The sequence below is a fragment of the Phodopus roborovskii genome, unplaced genomic scaffold (assembly GCF_943737965.1).
Source record: "Phodopus roborovskii unplaced genomic scaffold, PHOROB, whole genome shotgun sequence".
NCBI lineage: Eukaryota > Metazoa > Chordata > Mammalia > Rodentia > Cricetidae > Phodopus > Phodopus roborovskii.
In genome coordinates, this window is record NW_026126511.1 from 47580956 (window position 1) to 47600558 (window position 19603).

The 19603-nt window shown below is 44.2% G+C and overlaps 1 protein-coding gene across 1 annotated transcript in view; it reads right to left on the reverse strand.

The window, feature by feature from the left end:
* Window positions 1–8946: 8946 nt before the first annotated feature.
* Nuggc (nuclear GTPase, germinal center associated) overlaps window positions 8947–19603 on the reverse strand; it is a 35628-nt gene continuing 24971 nt past the window's right edge. Inside the window, exons 13-18 of the mRNA XM_051195167.1 lie at window positions 18074–18231; window positions 16716–16854; window positions 15434–15542; window positions 14762–14898; window positions 12004–12094; window positions 8947–9160 (exon numbers count right to left, since the gene is read on the reverse strand). Coding sequence (XP_051051124.1) covers window positions 9015–9160; window positions 12004–12094; window positions 14762–14898; window positions 15434–15542; window positions 16716–16854; window positions 18074–18231 — 780 coding nt within the window. The 3' untranslated portion in view covers window positions 8947–9014. The remainder of the gene's footprint in view (window positions 9161–12003; window positions 12095–14761; window positions 14899–15433; window positions 15543–16715; window positions 16855–18073; window positions 18232–19603) is intronic.

A 19603-nucleotide genomic window follows, 5' to 3' on the forward strand; every position in this document is an offset into this window, starting at 1 on the left:
CTCCAACTTTCAGGTCTCAAGTGGTGAAGAAACAAATTTCCATTTGTTATAGACTCTATTCACAGACACTCTGCCTCAGAACACAGATGTCCTGAGATAGTCACTAAGAGCTAGGGTCGTCCTACGGTATTCCTCGCCTCTGATGCCACGGCCACCACAATAGCTGACTGACCCAAACTAGGGAGAAGAGACTTACCTTGGTTCACAACTTCAGACCACCCTGGTAGAGAAGGTATGTTGGGTGGAAGAGGCTGCTCACAGATGGCCAACTGGGGGCTGGGCATGACTTCCAAAGTCTTACCCCAGCGAGCGACTTCCATCAGTCAGCCTCCCCCTTCTAAAGCCTACACAGCACCCAAAAATAGCACCAGTGACTGGGGTGCAAGCATTCAAAACATGAAGTCAGTGGTGGGACTTTCAGATTCAAATCATAACAATATAAGATTCATGGGGAAAGAATGGTGTCCATTTTAGACGTAGTTGGTGATATGATTTGAATCTGAAAGTCCCACCACTGACTTCTCACAGGATAAGGTTTATCTGTATTAAAGACTAAACACCAGTTAACTCTTTGCTTTTTTCCTTTCTTTTTGCTGAATAGTATAACATTATGTGCATGGACCACAATTTGTTAACTTCTTTGTTTAATTTTTCTCACATATGGATGTATGCCAGAGTGCATGCATGTGCACACCATGCATGCAAGAACCCACAGAGGCTGGGAGAAGCCATCAGATCCCCTGGAACTGAAGTTACAGATAGTTTTGAGCCACCATGTGGGTGCTGGGAACTGGACCAGCATGGTTTGCCACAGCAGCCAGTGTTATTAACAGCCAAGCCATCTTTCCAACCCCTGTTTGCCCTCTCTTTATGGGCATTTCATGTCTTTGCTATCTTTCTGTGAATAACAGCTCAGGCAGTTAAGGGGCCTCCTGGTAATGGAGGAGATCAGTGGCTGGCAAGGCAGGCTTTCTTTTTAGTGGGCAGAAAGTCCTTCAGGCAGCTCAAATCAAACCTTCTTGTTACCTAAGATCAAACCAATTTGTGAGATGCCTCAGCAGGTGCTTGCTGCCTAGTCTGAGAGTTTGACCCCTGGACCCACACGGTGGAGGAAGAAAATTTACTCTGGCAAGTTGTCGTTTTACTTTTACATGAGAACTGTGATGCACACACAAGTGCACACTCATGCAAAATAAAACAACAAACAAGTAAGTAAAATTGGATTGACATTAAAATAAAATAATTTTTAAAAGTCCAAAACCAATTTGTTTCCTTTCAAACCATGAGCTTATGACAGCTGGTCAAATGCGTGTGCACGCACACACACACACACACACACACACACACACACACACACACACGGTAACAGGAAACATGATGGAGGGTTAACTAGGCTTTGCCCATAGTTACATCAGTGAAACTAAAGGAAGTGGATTCTAGGTGTTTAATATGAAGAAACAGAATTTTCATATTTGAGAACTCTCCAAAGCAACCCCATCAGTCCTGCATTCCTGGAGACCAGCCCTGTCAGAACATAACACACGCACTCTAGTGCTTTCCGGTTCTTAGGATGACAACTGTCTTGTGTGTGTCCCATTCCAGCATAGAGCTCAGAAATGGGCCCAGAGGAAATAGATAGTCAGCACTGGCTGTGGACTTCATGAGTGGCATCCCTCAGAAGGGCCCTGTGAAGAGAAGACAGGGCCTCCAGCCAGGCAGCCTCTGGCTTTGTGGTTGTGGGTAATGTCATGGAAACTCTTGGAATGCCAGTTTCCTTGTCTGTAAAAAACCGGGTTCCTGGTTTTGACTTCCCCATCTTGAGGGTATTTATGAGAGAGGGGCTCTTTAAAAACATGGCTGTGTGTCCCGAAGGTCAGCCATTGCTATTAATTTTCAGAACTGACAGTTCTTGACAAATGGGATACTAATTGCCATGTGGGTCTCCACAGTGTCCAGCTGCTGACAACTAGCACTGACTCCAAGTCATGAAGCAGGGGCCTCTGCCTTCCTGAGCTCCCTGCTCTTTGCCCATCATGGAACCTGCACAACCACAGGCTTTGTCTCCCTGGGCTCATTTTAGTTCATTCTCCAGAAGGTGTGTGGATGATGAATTACAGGAGACAGCCCAGCTTTCCCCATACTGGCTCGGAGCCTCAGGCTGTAAGGTAGATAAATATCCTCCCTGGCCTACCTCAAGGAACCTACCTGGAGCTCCTAGTCTTGTCAAATTCAGGAAGCCATTGTGCTTTCTAAGGAGTGTATCTCAGAACCTAGGTGATCCAAATTTTCCTGGAGAATTAGATAATGAAATGATTGTAATATGAGCAATTTGTAGTTGGTAGGCAAACATTCAATCAGAAGAAACCAATCAAAACAGAGTGAGACTTTGGGCCAAAACCCTTAAGAAGAAAGTAATGGGATAAATGTAAAACAGACACCACCGTTGGAATGATGTTCCTTTCCATGGACAGGATGTGGGCTACCAGGATTCCCAGGGCACATTAGAAAAAAATCTTACTTTACAGGCCTCTGAGTTAATGTAAGCCATTACGAGTTTAAGGATGGGCAGAAGCATGGAGGTCACAGAGTCCCTGAATTCTGCACTGACAAATTCATACATGATGCCATGTTTGGCCCTAGATGCACCTGGTGGAAACTGGGACAAGGATGCTGAAGGGTCCAGAAGTGGGCAAGAAAGGGGCGGGTTTGGCTCTGAGAGGAAATCATTCAGAGGAGGCTCGGTGTGGCAGATATGTGCAGGGCTGTCATGGGATGAAATGCTGGGTTTCTCTGAACTATCTGAGGAGATGCAGAATTCTCTCCATAGGCAAAAGGCCTATGTATTAGTTGTTTTCTGCTATTGTAATAAAACACCATGACTAAAAGCAACTTATAGAAGAGTTTATTTGAGCTTAGGGTTCCAGAGGGAGAGTCCATAACTGTAGAAAGGGCTGTTCCCATTTCATCCCCACACAGAAAGCAGAGGGAACAGGGAATAATGCTATAAAACCACAAAGCCCACCCCAATGGCTAAACTTCCTTTGGCAAGGCTCTGTATCCTAAAGCTCCCCCAAACAGCACCATCAACCAGGAAACCAAGTACTGAAGTACATCAGTCTACAGGGGGAATTTCTCATACAAACCACAGCATCCTGCATCAGCACCCACCCAGCCATCTAGAACCAGCTGTCAGAATAAAAAAGTCCCACTATAGTCATTGTGTGATCACAGCCTGGGACTCCTTTCCCAACAGGATTACCACACCAGGGATCTCCTACATAATGTGGCTTTCCAGACCCAGGGAATTCTGATGCTTCCCACACTTCTGAAAGGAACATATGATAAAACCCCTCCATCATACTGAGCAGTAACTCACATCTGATTTTGCTGCTTAGTTTGCTGTGGTCAGGGAGAGAAAGAACATTCCATGCATGCTTTTAGTAGCAACTGAGAACTGGAATGTGGTGTCACATAGACACGATGAGCCTAATAGTAAAGACACTTCAGCATGGATCATTCCAGGAAGAGAGGAAAGGAGAAAAACAAAGATTGAGAAAGAATGAAAGAAAAGAAAGGAAGTTGCACAGATAAAATTTTCAAAAGCTGGGATTTGTGGCACACACCTTTAGTCCCAGCACTTGTAAGGCAGAGGCAGGAAATCTGAGTTTGAGGCCAGCCTGGTCTACAGAGTGAGTTCCAGGACAGCCAGGGCCAGAGAAACCTGTTGTAAAAAACAAACAAAAAATTTTAAGGCACAGAGGGAAAGAGTGGTGAATTCTTTTTTCCTGAAGCATAAGTTGCAATTGGTGCAAAATGGAAATACTTTTTATTTAGAGTGTATATTTATCAAAGGAAGGCATACAAGCATTCCACTTGTTTTTTATTTTTATTTTTATTTTTTAACAATCAGATAGTTAAGACTTACATAATCAAGAACTCCCTAACTTTTGACCATCATGCCAAAACCTGTTTCCCATTGGCATTCATTCCAACCTTTTAACTCTTACTTTTTGTATTTATTGCCTGTATTTCAAAAAAAAAGAAAGAAAAGAGAAAGAAAGAAAAGAAAAGAAAAGAAAAAGAAATAAATCTAACTCACATTGGGTTTGTGGGCTTTTGTCTTCTCTATATTCACAGAAATTGTTTTCAAATGTGCCAGTAGGGAGGCTGGGGAGATTGTTCAGCAGTTAAGAGCTCTTGCAAAGGGCTCTGCCCCCAGCCAGAACCCACATGGTGGCTCACAATTGTCTACAACCCCATGACCGAGTGATCCAACACCCTTTTTCTGGCTCTGCAGGTGCCAGGCACACAAACAGTGCATACACACACAGGCTGGCTGCATTAGTTACTCTTCTATTGATATGATAAAATGGTAGGAACAAGGTGGCTTCCAAAAGAAATGTTTAATTGGGCTTACAGTTTCAGAGGGTTAGAGTCCATGAGGGTGGAACAAAAGCATGGTGGCAGGAACAGCCCAGAGTTCATGTCTCAATCTGCAAGCAGAGGGCAGAAAGAGACATTGGGAATGGGAGCAGTTTGAAACCTCAAAGCCTGTCACCACTGACACTCCTCATAATCCTTTCCAAACAGTTCCAACATCTGGGGATCGAGCATTCAAATATATGAACCTATGAGGGCCATTCTAACTCAAACCACCACAAAGAAGTCATACACATGAAAATAAATAGAAATGCAAAATCTGTCAGTGGACTATCTAAAGAGACACAAGTCCTTGAGAAGACAGTTCATTCTTAGTTCTGGGGAGAGAGAGGGCATGTTGCCTACAGGGGTTCTTTGCATGGCTCCTTCTCTGAGGAATCCTCTCCTAGCTACATCTCCTAAAGTTGGGCACAGAACCAATGCACTGCATGACTAGTCTCCAAGCTGATGACAGCATCACAGCAGGCTCTGGGCACATTGCAGAGGGCTGAGAGGGACACATCTAGGGCTGCTAGGGCAGACATTCCAAGCCCACACTGATGGCCACTCTGAGCCCTGCAGGCTTCCAGAGCCTCTTCCTGCTAACATTCCAAGTCTCAGATCAACACAGGCAATCACACAGTCTCATATTACTGTAAAAGCCTGGCATTTGCTCAGAGACCACAGAGTGGCTCCCAAGCTCCCCTCCCAGCCCTTGGGCCTCCTTTATAATGAACAGGCGACAGCAGCATTGCCCAGGGACTGGGGTGGGGCTGTCTGTCAGGAGTGGAAGAGTTAGCAGAGCTGGAAGGATCTCCCAGGCAGCTCTGGGGCTGCTCAGATGTGTGAGTCCAAAGTGGTACAGCTTTAGCATTTTATGGAAATTGGTGGCCCTAGAGTGATGCAGCGCCTCTGTCTGTTCTTTCCTCCATCTTTTCACCCAATCCCACTCTCGCTCCAAAAGGAAGTTCCTAGTCTGCAGCACATTGCAGCTTGGCCTCTTAGAACATGAGGCTATAGCTCGAAGAGGTCATTTTCCAGGTGACCAGGCAGAGTAGGCACTGGATCTGGGACTCCTGACTCTCTCTCTTTGCTGCCTGTGTTGTCATTGTTATGAACAAATACCTAAAAAGGGTTTCTTTGGACTCAAGTTTCAAGGGTACAGTTTACAAATGTGGGGAGTCGCAGTGGCCAGAAAGGAGGCAGCTTGTCACATTGTGTCCGCAGTTGGGAAGCAGATGGATGAACACTCATGCTCAACTCCCTTTCTCCTCTTTGCTCAACCCAGAACCCCAAATCCATGGAACTCTGCCACCCACACTGATGATGGCTCTCCTTTCTTCAGTTAACCCAATCTAGAAACCCCTGCAAGGACACAGGCTTTCTCCTGCACAACTCCAGATGCTGCCAAATTGACAATCAACATTACTAACCGTCACACTACCGAAAGATGCAGAGTGGAGACCTCAGGCTTGCAGAGTCAGGAATCCCTTGGGATGCTGCATTTCCCTGTCCTGCCCAGATCTGCTGAGTCAGAAGACCCCCAGACAATGTATATGTGTGGCTAAAGGTTATTTTTCTCCTCTCTGTGACAAAGTAACTGACAAGAAGCAATTAAGGGTGAAGGGGTTTATTTTGGGTCATGGTTTGAAGGATACAGTTCATCACATTGGGAGGGTATGGTGGCAGATGCCTCTGTGGTGATCAGAACTGGTGACAGCTGCTTACTCACATCTCACCAGAACAAGAAGCTGAGAAAGGTCAACCAGAAGCAGGGTCAGGCTATCATCCCTAAGCCAACCCCCAATAACCTATTTCCCCCAGATAGGCCCCACTTCTCAAAGGTTCCATAGTGTCCCCAAACCACGACCTATACATGGCATCCAATCACATGTGCCTGTGGGGGACATTTTACATCTAAACTATAACAGTTGATGACCCCACTGTACCCAAGAGTAATTGATAAAGAACCCTTGTGCTCTTTTGTGTCTAAATCAACTCATTTCCCACAGTGTAAAAAGGATTTATGATGATTTAAGGAGAGAGGGGAGGTATTCACTTCATCAGTATGTAATAAATTTCTTTATTCCTAATAATATTTCTTGCTCTGAAATTCATTTATCTGATGTTAATAGCAACCTCAATACTAATGAGGGCAATGGCCCCAAGCTACATCCAAGACAGTGACCCAAGCTAAACTCATATTGTTGTGTCTTTCACTACCACAAACTTAAAATCTAGAAAAAAAATCTCTTGTTACTTTTATTTTTAACTTTGTTACAGCTTTACATTAAAGTGTATTAAAAACAATTTTAAACATATCTAATAATCTCTGCCTTTAAATAAATGTTCTAGACCATTTACACTTAATGTGAATATCTACACAATCAGGTTTTAATTATATACCATTTGGGTAATTTTTTTAAATCTGTGACATTTCTTCTTTTTCTCTATCTCTAATACCTTTGCTGTGTTATTTGAACATCTTAAAACATATGTTTTATTCCCTTAGTAGCTTATTAGATATAATGCTCTTTTTTTCCTCTGGTTGCTCTGGGGTTTATATACTATATGTTTTTAACATCATACTCAGCCTTCAAGTAGTATTACATAGCTGTAGTATTATGTTACTGTATATAATATTGTGTGACTATACTTGTAATGCATAGAAGTAAAAACAAAGGGTCAACACTTTCATCAAAGGTGTACAAGAAAAAGAGGATATAGGGCCACCTGTGCCTTACTAGCAACTAGGGCAGTTGCCCCAAGCTACACTTGAGACAGTGAGCTCAAGCTATATTTGTATTGCTGTGTCTTTGACTACCACGAATTTTTAATATAAAACAAACAAACAAAAACAGTTTCAAATAAAACATTTCCTAATGTAATAGATACCTTGTTAATTCTACTAATCATTGACCCTTACACACATGCTTGAAGCACTTCAGGTGCTTGTGAGACTGAATGTGGCACTGTTCCCTTGAAGGTCACTTTTACTTGACATGATGAACAAACTGATTAATCATATGTGATTATACAGTGGCAACTGGCTTGAAAACGAACCTTTCGCTTCAAACAACTATCAGTATCTGTGGCCAATGAGGAGATGAGCCTTTAGGGGGAAACCAAAGCTGTATTCAATTTGTGCTCACTACTGCGAGCGTCACAGCTGCCCACTACTTCAGGCCTTTCTGGTGACACTGGTGAAGGTATGAAGAAATATGACTTTGTGATATTGTGTGGTGAAAGGTCTCAACACTTAGAATATCTGCTTAACCTAGTGGACAAGTATTTTCAAAACACCTTGTACTATAAAATCATGCACTGCTTTTTAAAAATGCATTCACAGTATATAAGATAATCCAGATGAAGTGCTGAATACATGTGATCCCAGAACTTAGGAGCTGAGCTGAGGCAGGAGAATTTAGAAAAGACAAAGCCCCCCCCCTCCTCCGTGTGTGTGTGTGTGTGTGTGTGTGTGTGTGTGTGTGTGTGTGTGTGTGTAAGACAGCACAATGGATTTTAGTGTAACAGAATTTGAAAGCAAGGTTCACTGATTCAGTTTCAGCTCCTACCCTGTAGCCAGCCTTTAAGAAAGCAGTACCATTCTTGGATGCTGAGGAGATGGCTCACTGGTTAAGAGCACTGGATGCTCTTGAAGAGGATCCAGGTTTGATTTCTAACACCCATATGGTGACTTACAATCATTTGGGACTCCAATTCTAAGCAACCCAGTGCCTCCTCCACACCTCCATGAGCATCAGACACACGTGGTGCACCCACATGTGTGGGGGGTAAAACATCCATATACATTAAAAAATAAAATACATTAAAAAAATAACCGCTATTCTTCAAAACTTTAGAACTGAAGAACTAACCCACTGATAAATTAAAATAGACATTTAAAAAAAAACATTGCCCCATATTCCAGTTGTGTATTTGTCTGTGTGAAGTGGAATTGTCTTTAAAATACCAACCAAAAGCAGTAGAGCACAATGGGGGTCCAACTAACTTTTGTTTAGCACAGGAACTGAGCACCAGCGTTCGTTGCTGTTTTCTGTCTACAGAAGATGTAAGCAGGGTCTCTCACTCCTCTAGCCACATGGACCCTGCCATGATGAATTAGACCCTAGACTAGGAGCAAATTAAAACCTTCTTCCTTTAAGTTGCTTTTGCCAGGATATGTTACCACAACCGCAGAAAAATAACTAACACCCTGGTCTTGGGTTTATTTCCATGGCACAGAATTGCCTCTTCCACAAAAGTCTCATCACTGTTAAAGTGGGAAACAGCTTGGTACCTGCGGCTGAATTTTATAACTTTCTGAAACTTGATGTTTAAGCTTTCAAAGGTGTAAATATAAGGTCCTTGTCTTTAGAGTTCAAGAGTCCATTCAAGACTCAGGATGACAGGTTTTTGGCTGTAAAAGAAAATTATACCAGAAAGAATGATGTGCTGGTTTTTTGTTATATAGAAAGCCCAGAAGATAAAATTATTTTTATTCTGTTTCAAACAAAACAAAAACAAAAGCAGCAATAATTCTGGTTATTTGGCTCCAGGTTTATTTTCATCGCTTCGGATTTAAGTCCCCCAAACTAAAGTTTTGGTCCATGCGGGCCAGCTTTGCAGGGGGACATTCGCAGGAGAAAATCTTGCATGCCCCTCCGCAGCTGCGCATTCTCGGCAACCTCTCTCAGGCTTCTGTGGAGCTTTTCCATCTCCTTCTGTTCACTCCTGACATCTACAGAGAAGCAGACACGCATGCACAGTCAACATCATCTCAAGAACAGAGACCAGCCCCTCCAGACGAAGCCCTGAGCAACCCTGTCACTTATAAGGATATAAGATCTGGAATAATCACATAACTCAGCCTCCTTGTTTTATAAATAACCCAGTCAAGCCAGGGAGTCTCTGTTAAAGTCTTATCTCAGCATGGATCGGGAGGTCACACTTAAAAAGGCCCCTTAAAAAGCCTTGGGAGGCTGGGGAGCTGGCTCAGTGGCTAAAGAGACTTATTGCTCTTGCAGAGGATCCCAGTTCAGGGTCCAGAATTCACACCGGGCAGTACTCAACCTCCAGGGGAATCCCATGCCTCTGGTCACCAAGGGCACCTTCACTTACACACGTGTACACACACACACACACACACACACACACACACACACACACACACACACACACACACACACCTCACACCCTTCTGGGTCTTCACTTAGGCCTCCTGAGAGCCTGGTGATAGGAGACACAAGGCAGAGGACACAGCCTGATCTGCCCACGTCACGGCCAGGCACATCTCTGTCCCTTAGACCTCCTTCCTTGCCCAAACTCTATTCCCAGTGAACTTGCCTTGCTCTCTTTTGGCATCGAAGATTTTCATTTTCCAATCTGCATTTTGATTATGTCTTCACTGTGGTTAGTTTGGTATTTGTTTTATATGTTTCTTTTGTTTAGTTTTGGTTTTGTTTGGTTTTGATTTGTTTGGCTAATTATTTTTGTGTTTTAACGTTTTTGTTTCTAAACAGGGTATCACTATTTAAGTCCAGGCAATCCTCCAGCCTCAGCCTCCCAAGTGTAGGGATTGAGGGCATGTGCCATTAGGCTCAACTATGATGGGTAATTTGTCCAGGCCACAATGTATGGACATTTGTCAGACTTGGTCTGACTATCTGTGAGCTATTTTTTAAACTGGTGAACCTTGAGTAAAGCCACCACTCCCCTTTAATGTGGCATACCACCAACTGAAGGCTGCCCTCCCTTGAGTAAGAAGAGCGTCCCTGATCACCCTGGCCTTCACCTATGCTGTCAGTTCTTGGTTCTGCAGAGACCACCTTTGAAATCCAACCAAAGCTCTTTCCAGAGTCACCAGCCTGCTATGCTCTCCACCAAATGTGTGATGCACCAATGTATGCTGACCAATTCTTCATATGCAGTGCTTTCCACATCCACACACATTCCCTGTGTTCTGTTTTTCTAGAGAACTCTGACCAGCACAGTCCTCGGGGTAGAAACTTCAGATTAACCTTGGGTCTGACTCCAGCCATCATTAGTTTACTATGTGTGAATGAACCTGCCCTAGCCTGGCCCGCTCTGGGATCCATGACTGGGCGGTGAGTAAGAACCCAAGGCTCTGCCTTGATGAAGGTCGGAAGGCTTTCTCCCCCCACTGCTCTTCAATCCTGCGTAGATAGCCATCATTCAAAGCTACCCTCTAGAACTTGGCTAGCACAGCTTCCCCAATGTCCAGCCGGAACCATCTCTGCTTTGCAGCTGCTACAATAACCATCTGATACTAGAGTGGATCTTCTCCCTCAGGTCACAAGTGTCATTCCAGGGGGAGAACTTCCTTGGGTCTCCCCATATATTCGACGTGTTGGTTTGCTATTCTCTGTCTCTCTCCCGGGAGACCCCTGAAGGTGACTTTAATCTATTGTTAAGTGGGAAAAAAAAATGTGCACTCTCCAGTCTTGAAGGTTCCATTCTGACAAACCCGGCAATACCAGAATGCAGTTTACCATTTGATCCTCTATAATCTCAGCATCTGGCACAGTCTTCCTTTATGAAATGCTTCATCTAGGCAAGTAGAACTTAGACCAAGCTTGGAGCAGTACCCTGTCCTCAAAGCTTGGACAATTGGAAGACCTTCAGCAAGCATGATTTCCTTAAGGGCAATCTGTGATACAGTGACCATATAAAACTCAAATCCTTCACAAATGGCTACATGCCACACATGCTTTCCCACATAGCTTTCCTCCTCTCTCCAACACATGCTGGACATTGCTTTACACTGCTATGTCCTGGGCTGAGGTGTTTCATGGCCTCCAGCAGTTTCTTCATTGCTGGCTAACCATGTGTCTACCATAACCTGTGCCATACTCACAGAGGTTTGTGTTGTCTTGCCTTTTGATACCACAAATGGTGCAGCTCTCGCAACCTTGTCTGTGCCATTTTGTGCCCACATAAGGCTGCTGAGAGGGCTAATTCCTAGGTTCCCAGTATTCTGAGCCTAAGACACTTGACTATTATCTCATTTATACAAGGTAGTTCGATGAGGCTCTGGGCAGGGAAGGGAGGTAAAGCTACATTCTTGAGATTCTGGTATATCAGGGGAATCGTTTTCCTCTATCAGGAGATAGTATCTTTTCTAAGGAGGCAGCATCTTGGAAGGAAGGCTATGGAGACAGAAGGGAAGCTTGTGGGTTGCAATTTGCCAGTTTCCAGTTATGGAAACTTGGGAGCAAGCATGGCCTAGGCTGTCTCTTTTTCTGCATCAAAAAGGCAGAGCAGTGGCTAGTATCTCTAGGACTTGTGAGACTCAAACAAAACAGCAGCCACTGAGTCTGAGCACTCGTCTCTGTTGGGCCCTCAGTAGAGTGGGACAGTTAAAACCATCATCTGCATGACTTGTTCTAGAAACTTTCACCTTGATGTCTGCGATATTTTATTACTTATTTTAATATGTATGTGTTTTTCCCACATACTTGTGTGCGTACCATGTGGGTACTGGGAGTTGAACCCAAGACCTGAGCTATCTCTCCGGTCCTGGTCCCACACAATTGCCCTCCATTCAAAAGTTTCTCTACTCACCTGCAAGCTCCTTGTAGAGACCATCTCCCTGAGGGGAAGCAAGGGTCAGCATGGTAGTGATGCTTCCCTTGACCTTCTCAGTGATTCCATGCTACACGACAAGAACATCAGATGGGTTAGGATGAAGCAGCCTAAGGGAAGGTGAATTCTAAAAAATGAACCTCACTGAAGGCCCCAGCTGGGGATGACTCCATAGGGGTTGTTAGCTGGAAGCATTCCCATTGGCTCCCACCTGCCTCTGCAGCTCCTTCCCTGCCTGTGGGGATGCATGGCAGGCTACCTTCTGAAGGTAGCCTACTGCATCTGGAGCTAAAGAAGAGATGGGGCTTCCCTACTCACAATCCTCTCCTGCATGAGTCCTGGGTGGGCATCTATTGGCATTGCTCCTCACAGCACCCCTTGCTTGACAGGACAGACTCTTCTCCCAAAGGCCTGAAAAATGTCTTCTTGCTGTTCTCACCCCTCTGAGCACCTAAAACCATTGTCTGCTCTCCTCTGTTTCTTGTCTCCTGTGGCAAACACCGAGATTCTTTTCTACAGCCTGGTGAACTCTGGTTTTGAACCTAGATCTCCTCACTTCCTAGCCTTATACTTCTTCAGTGCTGGAATAAGAGCCCCTTCCTACCTTGAGCTAGTAAATTAGGCTCCCTCAGCCAAAGCATCACTGTCTATAAGATAAAGACACTGGGAGAGCTATAGTTCCTTAAACCAGATGTAGACCTCACTACAGAATGAAGACAAATCAGCAATCCACATGTGGTGTTTTAAATGAAAATGACCTCCGTAGGAGTGGCACTATTAGGAGGTGTGGCCCCGTTAGAGTAGATGTGGCCTTGTTGGAGCAGGTATGGCCTTGTTGGAGGAAGTGTGTCTCTGGGGGGTTTAATAATACTCAAGTTAGGCCTAGGGTCTCCCTCTTCCTGCTGCCTGAGGATCAGGATGTAGAACTCTCAGCTACCTCTCCAGCACCACGTCTGTCTGTGTGTCACCATGCTTTCTGCCATGACGACAATGGACTAAACCTCTGAACTGTAAGTCATCCCCAATTAAATGTGTCCTTTATAAGAGTTGTCGTGGTCATGGTGTCTCTTCACAGCAAGGGAAACCCAACTGAGACATTGCACAGCTGATTAGTTTGCCAGAGACTGATCAACACATTCTTCTGCTCCTCAGCATCTATGAACATTATAAAGGGGTCCACTTATTTTTATCTCTAGTCAGTCAGGTAGGTAGGTAGGTAGTTTGTAGAGGGAGGTGGTACCCGGTTTGGCAGTAAGTGCCTTTACTTGCCAAGTCAGCTAATCAGGCCAGAGGTTAGTTTCTAAAAACAGAAACTTTTTTCACATTGAATATGTATAAAACAAAATTCCATCCATTTGGTAAAACAAAGATATTTAAAGACTTAAAAATTGACTAAGATCCTTGATTTTGAAAAGGGCCATAGGACGGAGCACAAGATGATGTTACCCATTCTTATCTGTGTACATGTCTGGGATTTAAGCTCTGTATGTACATGGTCGGTGTATTGGCCCCTTCTCAGGGGCACTGTTTGTTGCACACTTTAATGGTCCGGTTGCTATATACTCGATGGTGATTGACTCTGTAGAGTTTGATCAGTTTCCCACATGTACTTCTGGACCATGATACTGTGTTAACTGAGGGGACACAAACAGCTGCTAATAAACGAGGCAGCCGCCACCTAATCCGAGGGAAGCTCCCTGCTTGATACGACAGAGACTGGGTTTTCTGAAACTGAAGTGGGGGAAGGAGTAGGATAGACCGGCTCCAGGAGGTTAGTGAAGACGTGGCCTGATGCTGCACTAGCTAGCTTCCTGTGGTTGGTGGGATGGAGGTCAGCTAAGCCTGAACAGTGACAGAAGACTTTGCAGTCTCATATTGCCAGTGAGGGGCTAATGAGACTAAGAGGGAGGTTTTCTATCACTTGGGAAAGAGAAGGTAGCAAGCTAAGAGGCCCGGAACCAACACAGCTGACAAATACTACTGACCTGATACTTAGGTCCAAGGGGACCCTTTTTTTTTTAACTTAAAAAAAAAAAAAAAAAGGTTTTAAAGCAACCCCTTTTTTTTTAAAAAAAATTTTACATACCAATTCCAGTACCCCCTCTCTACCCTCCTCCCACTCCCATTCCATTCCCACCCCATCCACTCCTCAGAGAGGGTGAGGCCTCCCATGGGAAATCAGCAAAGCCGGTCATATCATGTTGAGGCAAGATCAGGGCCCTCCCCCCTGTATCTAGGCTAAGCAGAATATCCCTCCACAGGGAATGGGCTCCAAAAAGGCCAGTTCATGTACTAGGGATAAATATCTGCCCAAGCCACACAACTGATATCCACATTCAGAAGGCCTGGCTCAGGCCTATGCATGTTCCCCAGCTGTCATCCAGGAGTCAGTGAGCTCCCACTTGCTCAGGTCAGCTGTTTCTGTGGGTTTTCCCATTATGGTCTTGACCCCTTTGCTCATATTATCACACCTCCCCCAAGAGGACTCTTAGGGACTATTTCAGAAACAGATGGACTCGAACTTGAATCTGTGCCAGGTTCTGTCACTCACTGACTACAGCTGTGTTCTGACATCTCCTTACCAAAATTGTACGGAGCTGAGCCATCTTCCTTATCAAAAAGCAATGTAGCTTCAGATTATGTTACTGTTGGAGGTATGGTGTCTACTATTTCTCCTCCACCAGTTCCCCATTTCACTTCCCTGGGACCCGACCTCCCCCCTGCAAATGTAGAGTACCTTCAGCTGTCGAAATTGGTGCCACATTCTCTCTTGAGCCCTCTCAAACATGCCCTCGGCCACCTGCCTCTCCACCCCTCTTCTGATGATATCCTTCATTCTTTCACATGCTTTTTTGCCAGTTATCTGAGCTGCCTCTGACCAAAAAAAAAAGAAAAAAAAAGAAGAAAAAAAAAAGATAGCAACAGTTACATGACAGCAGGGACTTGCTTAGAAATCTATGGCATCAGAAGAAAAGCCAGGCGTGCAAGCAAGCAGCAAAACACATGAGTACATAGATATGTATATACACATACCATGTTAAAAAGAAACAAACCCAGGATTTATATTAACTACCATTCAGAAAACATAATGACTGAATTAAGCAGGTTACAAAATCATTTACTAAAACAAACTCAAGAAGGGGCCTGAGAGTTGACCCACAGCATCTAAACAAAGTACAAATGAAAACTGTGTCCTAAGCTACAGCCCAGGGTCTCAGGCAACTTGCAGATAGAGAGGGCCCTCAGTTCCCTTCCCTGCATCCTCCGGCTGTTTCCGTGTGTAGGTTGGGAGTGTTACAAGAACTTAGGTTGGAGGGGGTGTTCCTATAAAGATGCCAGCAGAGCAGGAAGCTGATAGGAAATGGGATCCCAGAAATCCAGGAAGAGGAAGTGCCTCCCTGGGGACCACCTTCATAGCAAGGCTTCAGGTCGTTTTGGATGGAGATGGTGACAGACTCGTAGATCTTCCTCTTCCTTCGGAGGATGTGGCCCTCCAGGCCTCCCAGGATGGCACTTATCTGAGAAAGCATGTTAACACAAGGCCATTTGGGATGGTTCCTCTGACAGAGTCACGCAGGTGTGCCTATGTGTGTGCCACCCCACCCCCTGCCTTATGTTAGGATTGTCTGTTGTGTTGACAAATAGTGTGGCCTTGACAGAATCTAGAATAACCAAGGACACAAGCCTCTGAGGATGTCTGTGAGGATTATATAGATCGGGTTAAATGACCTGTAGAGATCATATTTGAAATGTCAGATTAACTGATCTATAGAAATCATATATTGAATGTGGGTAGCATCACTCTATTCAATGGGTCATGCACCAAAAGGAGAAAGCAAGGTTAGCACCCATCTTCATCACTCGCTGCTTCCTGAATGTGGGTGCAATGTGAGCAGCTGCCGCCATGATTTCCCTTCGGTGATGGACTGTACCCTCAAACTGTAGGCCAAGATAAACCCTTTCTTCCTTAATTTGCTTCTGTCAGGATTTTATTGGGAAAAGCAACTATTACAGCTATCCACATGCTATCTCTACAGCTTAGCTGCCAGCTCCCCATGGGCAAGACTTCTATCCAGAGCATCATCATTTCCTAATTATACCTTGCACTCCCTAGACTCTACAAAGTGTGTACTAAGTAGAACACAGACCCAGAGAAGGTCTTGAGAGGCCCAGGGCACCAGAATAATTTCTAGCATTACCATGTGATTCTAGTTAGGCTTAGAGGAAGTGAGTCACAGACAAGAGCTGGGCATTGTCAACACTAGCAAATGACCTAAGATAATGATGATGATGATAATAGTAATAATAACAACAATAATGATGATGGTGATAATGGCTGACTCATCTAAGCTTTGCTTCTTTGGCTTCTTCATAAAATTGGCAGAAATGATGGAGCATTTAGTGCCAATCTTATGATGGGATGCACATTCTTATACGTTTAACTGCTCTGTGAATATCCTGGCATCTGTGTTAACTTCACCACTTCAGATGCCCTGATTAATTGCTTCTCCATGGAACAAAGCTCTCCTGAATGTCCTAAGCCTCCATGGTGGTCTTAGGACCTCTCCTCTCATCCCCATTCTGCCATATCTTATATCTCACAGGGCCCTGAAGAGATGCATCTAGTCCCTAGACAACCCAGAGAGTAGAAACCTGTGGATCATCTTTTCCACACTCATTGAGGAATATACCTCCTGGATTAGAAAGCCTCTCTTGTATCCATCATATTTCCAGCCATTTCTTATCCCAATTTCTGCCATCCTCTCCTCCAGGGAATGCTTGAAAGCATCTATGTGCAGCATCAGAGTAGAGCCAGTTGGCTTCCCATCCCTATGGAAGAAAGCAAGGTAACAGGTTAAGAGACAACAATGGTGACTGTAGGGACAAGACAAATGAAACAAGCTGCAAGAAAACAAAACAATGATTGTCAGATCACCCATAGTGTGCCAGATCCTGGGCTGTTCCAGGCCTTTGCCTCAAGGCCTTTGTAGTCCCTATGATGGTGCCTATTTTACAGATGAGAAATTGGGTTTCAGCAGGGATGGTTGACATGCCCAAGATCCTACAATTAGTAAGAGGCAGAGGCTGTGCTCAACTCAAAACTCCCTGTCTGTGGATTGCCAGTGCTAGCATTAGAGAGGGTAGGGCTTGAACCTTCAGAGATGGGTGAGTTGTTAGGAAGTGAAAAGAAGGAGAAGTTCTCCCCTTCAGCACATCTGGGAAGGAAAGAGCAGCAGGCTACCAAGAAGAGAGTCTGAATGCTGGGAGTTCTTCATGATCTGGTGACACTAGGAAGGTCTCACAGTTCTTCGTGGTCTGCTTGCTCACATGTAAAGGACCAAAGCCACTCTGTAGAGTTACAGGAAGCATTTGATGACACAAACAAATGCTGATGAGCACAGCAGAGGCAGGCTGTACTGAATGATGTTCTAAGTCTATCCAGCAGGGTGGGGTAGGACATGGTATGGCATGACCCAAATGTATTTAAAGAATGATGGGGCAGAGAAAGGCTACGTGGAGACAGGCTGCTGCACTGGGGATCTTTCTGTTGGTGGATGGGGAGTTAGAGGTCAGGGAACAGGCCTGGGGAGGGGACCCTGACCACAACTCATGTTCATGGGCATGCATGCACTAGAAACAAACAGCATCCTCCCTGGGCCACTTTTTCTCTTAGCAAACTGGGAAAGTTCTGAAGGCTTTGCGCTTGCTTTATTCCACACTCTCCAATCAAAATACCCTGTCCCAGGGCTCCGATCCCTAAGAAAACGAATCCCCTGCTTTATGTAGGAGATATTTGAAAAATAATGGCAATCATAATATTAGTCTGCAAGCAACATCTCCATCTGTACCCTGGGTCATCATGAGAAAATTTTAAGTAAACCAAACCAAGATGGCTTTTGTGTTGTGCCAGAAGCTAAGTTTCCCTTCTCAACTGACCAGCTACTCTTTACACTTTCAGAGCCAAGAAAATAAATTCTTAAACCCGAGACTCTGGCTTGATGTCCTACAGATGTGCATTTATAAGAGAGAAAGATGAAAGATTCTTTACCTAAAAATGCCTCCAAACACAGGGTCGATCTGGTCATAGATAGGCTGAGACAGGGCTCCATTCAGGTCAATTCTGGCCAGAGTCCTGGAGGCATAAACGCCATTTTTCAGGCAAACAGCTTTCAGGGTCTGATGAAAACCTTGGTTTCCTCTACTCCTCTAGACAAACAATGAATTAACAAGTCAGTGGGAGTTAACTGGAAAAGCATAAGGTCAGATTCTCATTGGTCAAAGGTTGTTATTGAAAATTGTGGTATGGAAATGAGACAGCATGGTCTTTAAATGTGTCCTTAAAGCATTAATTAATCATTAATCATCATTTCTAGGTTGACTGGGAGCCCCTGCCTCGGCTTCCAAAAGTCTCTGGTTCATGTCAATCGTAAGCCTCTGTGAGGACTAATCCTGTCAACTTGATAGACTGTAGAATCACTAAGGATACAAATCTCTGGGTGTGCTTGATAGACTGTAGAACTTAGGATACAAATCTCTGGGCATGCTTAATCTAACTATAGGTTAAACTAACTGAGGTAGGAAGACCAGAACTAAAAGTGAAGGGCACTGTTCTATCAACTGTGGTCCCAGAGTGAACACAAAGGAGAAAGCAAGGCAGGTACCAGCATTCATCTGTCTCTGCTTCTAGGCTACTGCACTATTTCACCTTTCCAGACCATTTCTGATTTGTCTGTCAGCCTCTAATGCCAGAGAGTCAGATTGTTGAATTCAGGCCCAGCACCTCATCCATCTTTATGTTCACATATCACGATGACTCAAATAGTGGTTGACAACTATTTGTTAAATGAACAGACTAATGATAAGTATATGTCTTGGAATTCCTGAGGAGCAGTACAAATTTCATTGAATATTTAATGAAAGACAATTAGATTTATTTATCTTTGGCATTTCCCCCAGGCTAATAAGTCCAGAAATAAGAAGGAGAAATAATTATTACATGGTTAGAGCTATAAGAAATACTAATCAATTTTATCTAGATAGAGACCAAGTAAGTAAGGACAATAAAAATGTGTTTGCTAAAAGTTCAGTAGAGGACATCGTGAGTTTTAAACAGTGTTCTCTTAAGAGAACAGCTACACGGTGTGTATAATATATAGTACTGTACATTGTAATATCTTTCCTTCCCTATCTCCTCCCTTCCTAAATACATTCTAGACACTTGCCCCTCCCCTCGCACTGGTGGTTTTGTCTAAGGCAGTTAGTTGTGCAGACCTGTGGCTTAGCTAACAGAGTGGGTCACTGAAACCAGTTATCAAGAGTGATATTTGCTTCTGACTCCTGATCCATCAAGATGTGAAAGGGCTATGCTTCGAGTTCCTATCGCCATCATCAAAAGAGATGCCTTAGCTCCTTGCCGTGGTGGACTGTATCCTCTAAACTGTAAGCCAGAACAAGACCCTCCTCCATTAACTCACTTCCCAGCCACAGGAGAAATAATGTGTGAAGTCAGACATACATACTCAGAATAATTCACCTTACTGCTCTCTTAGTTTTTGATGGTTGGGTTGGAATGTCAGTG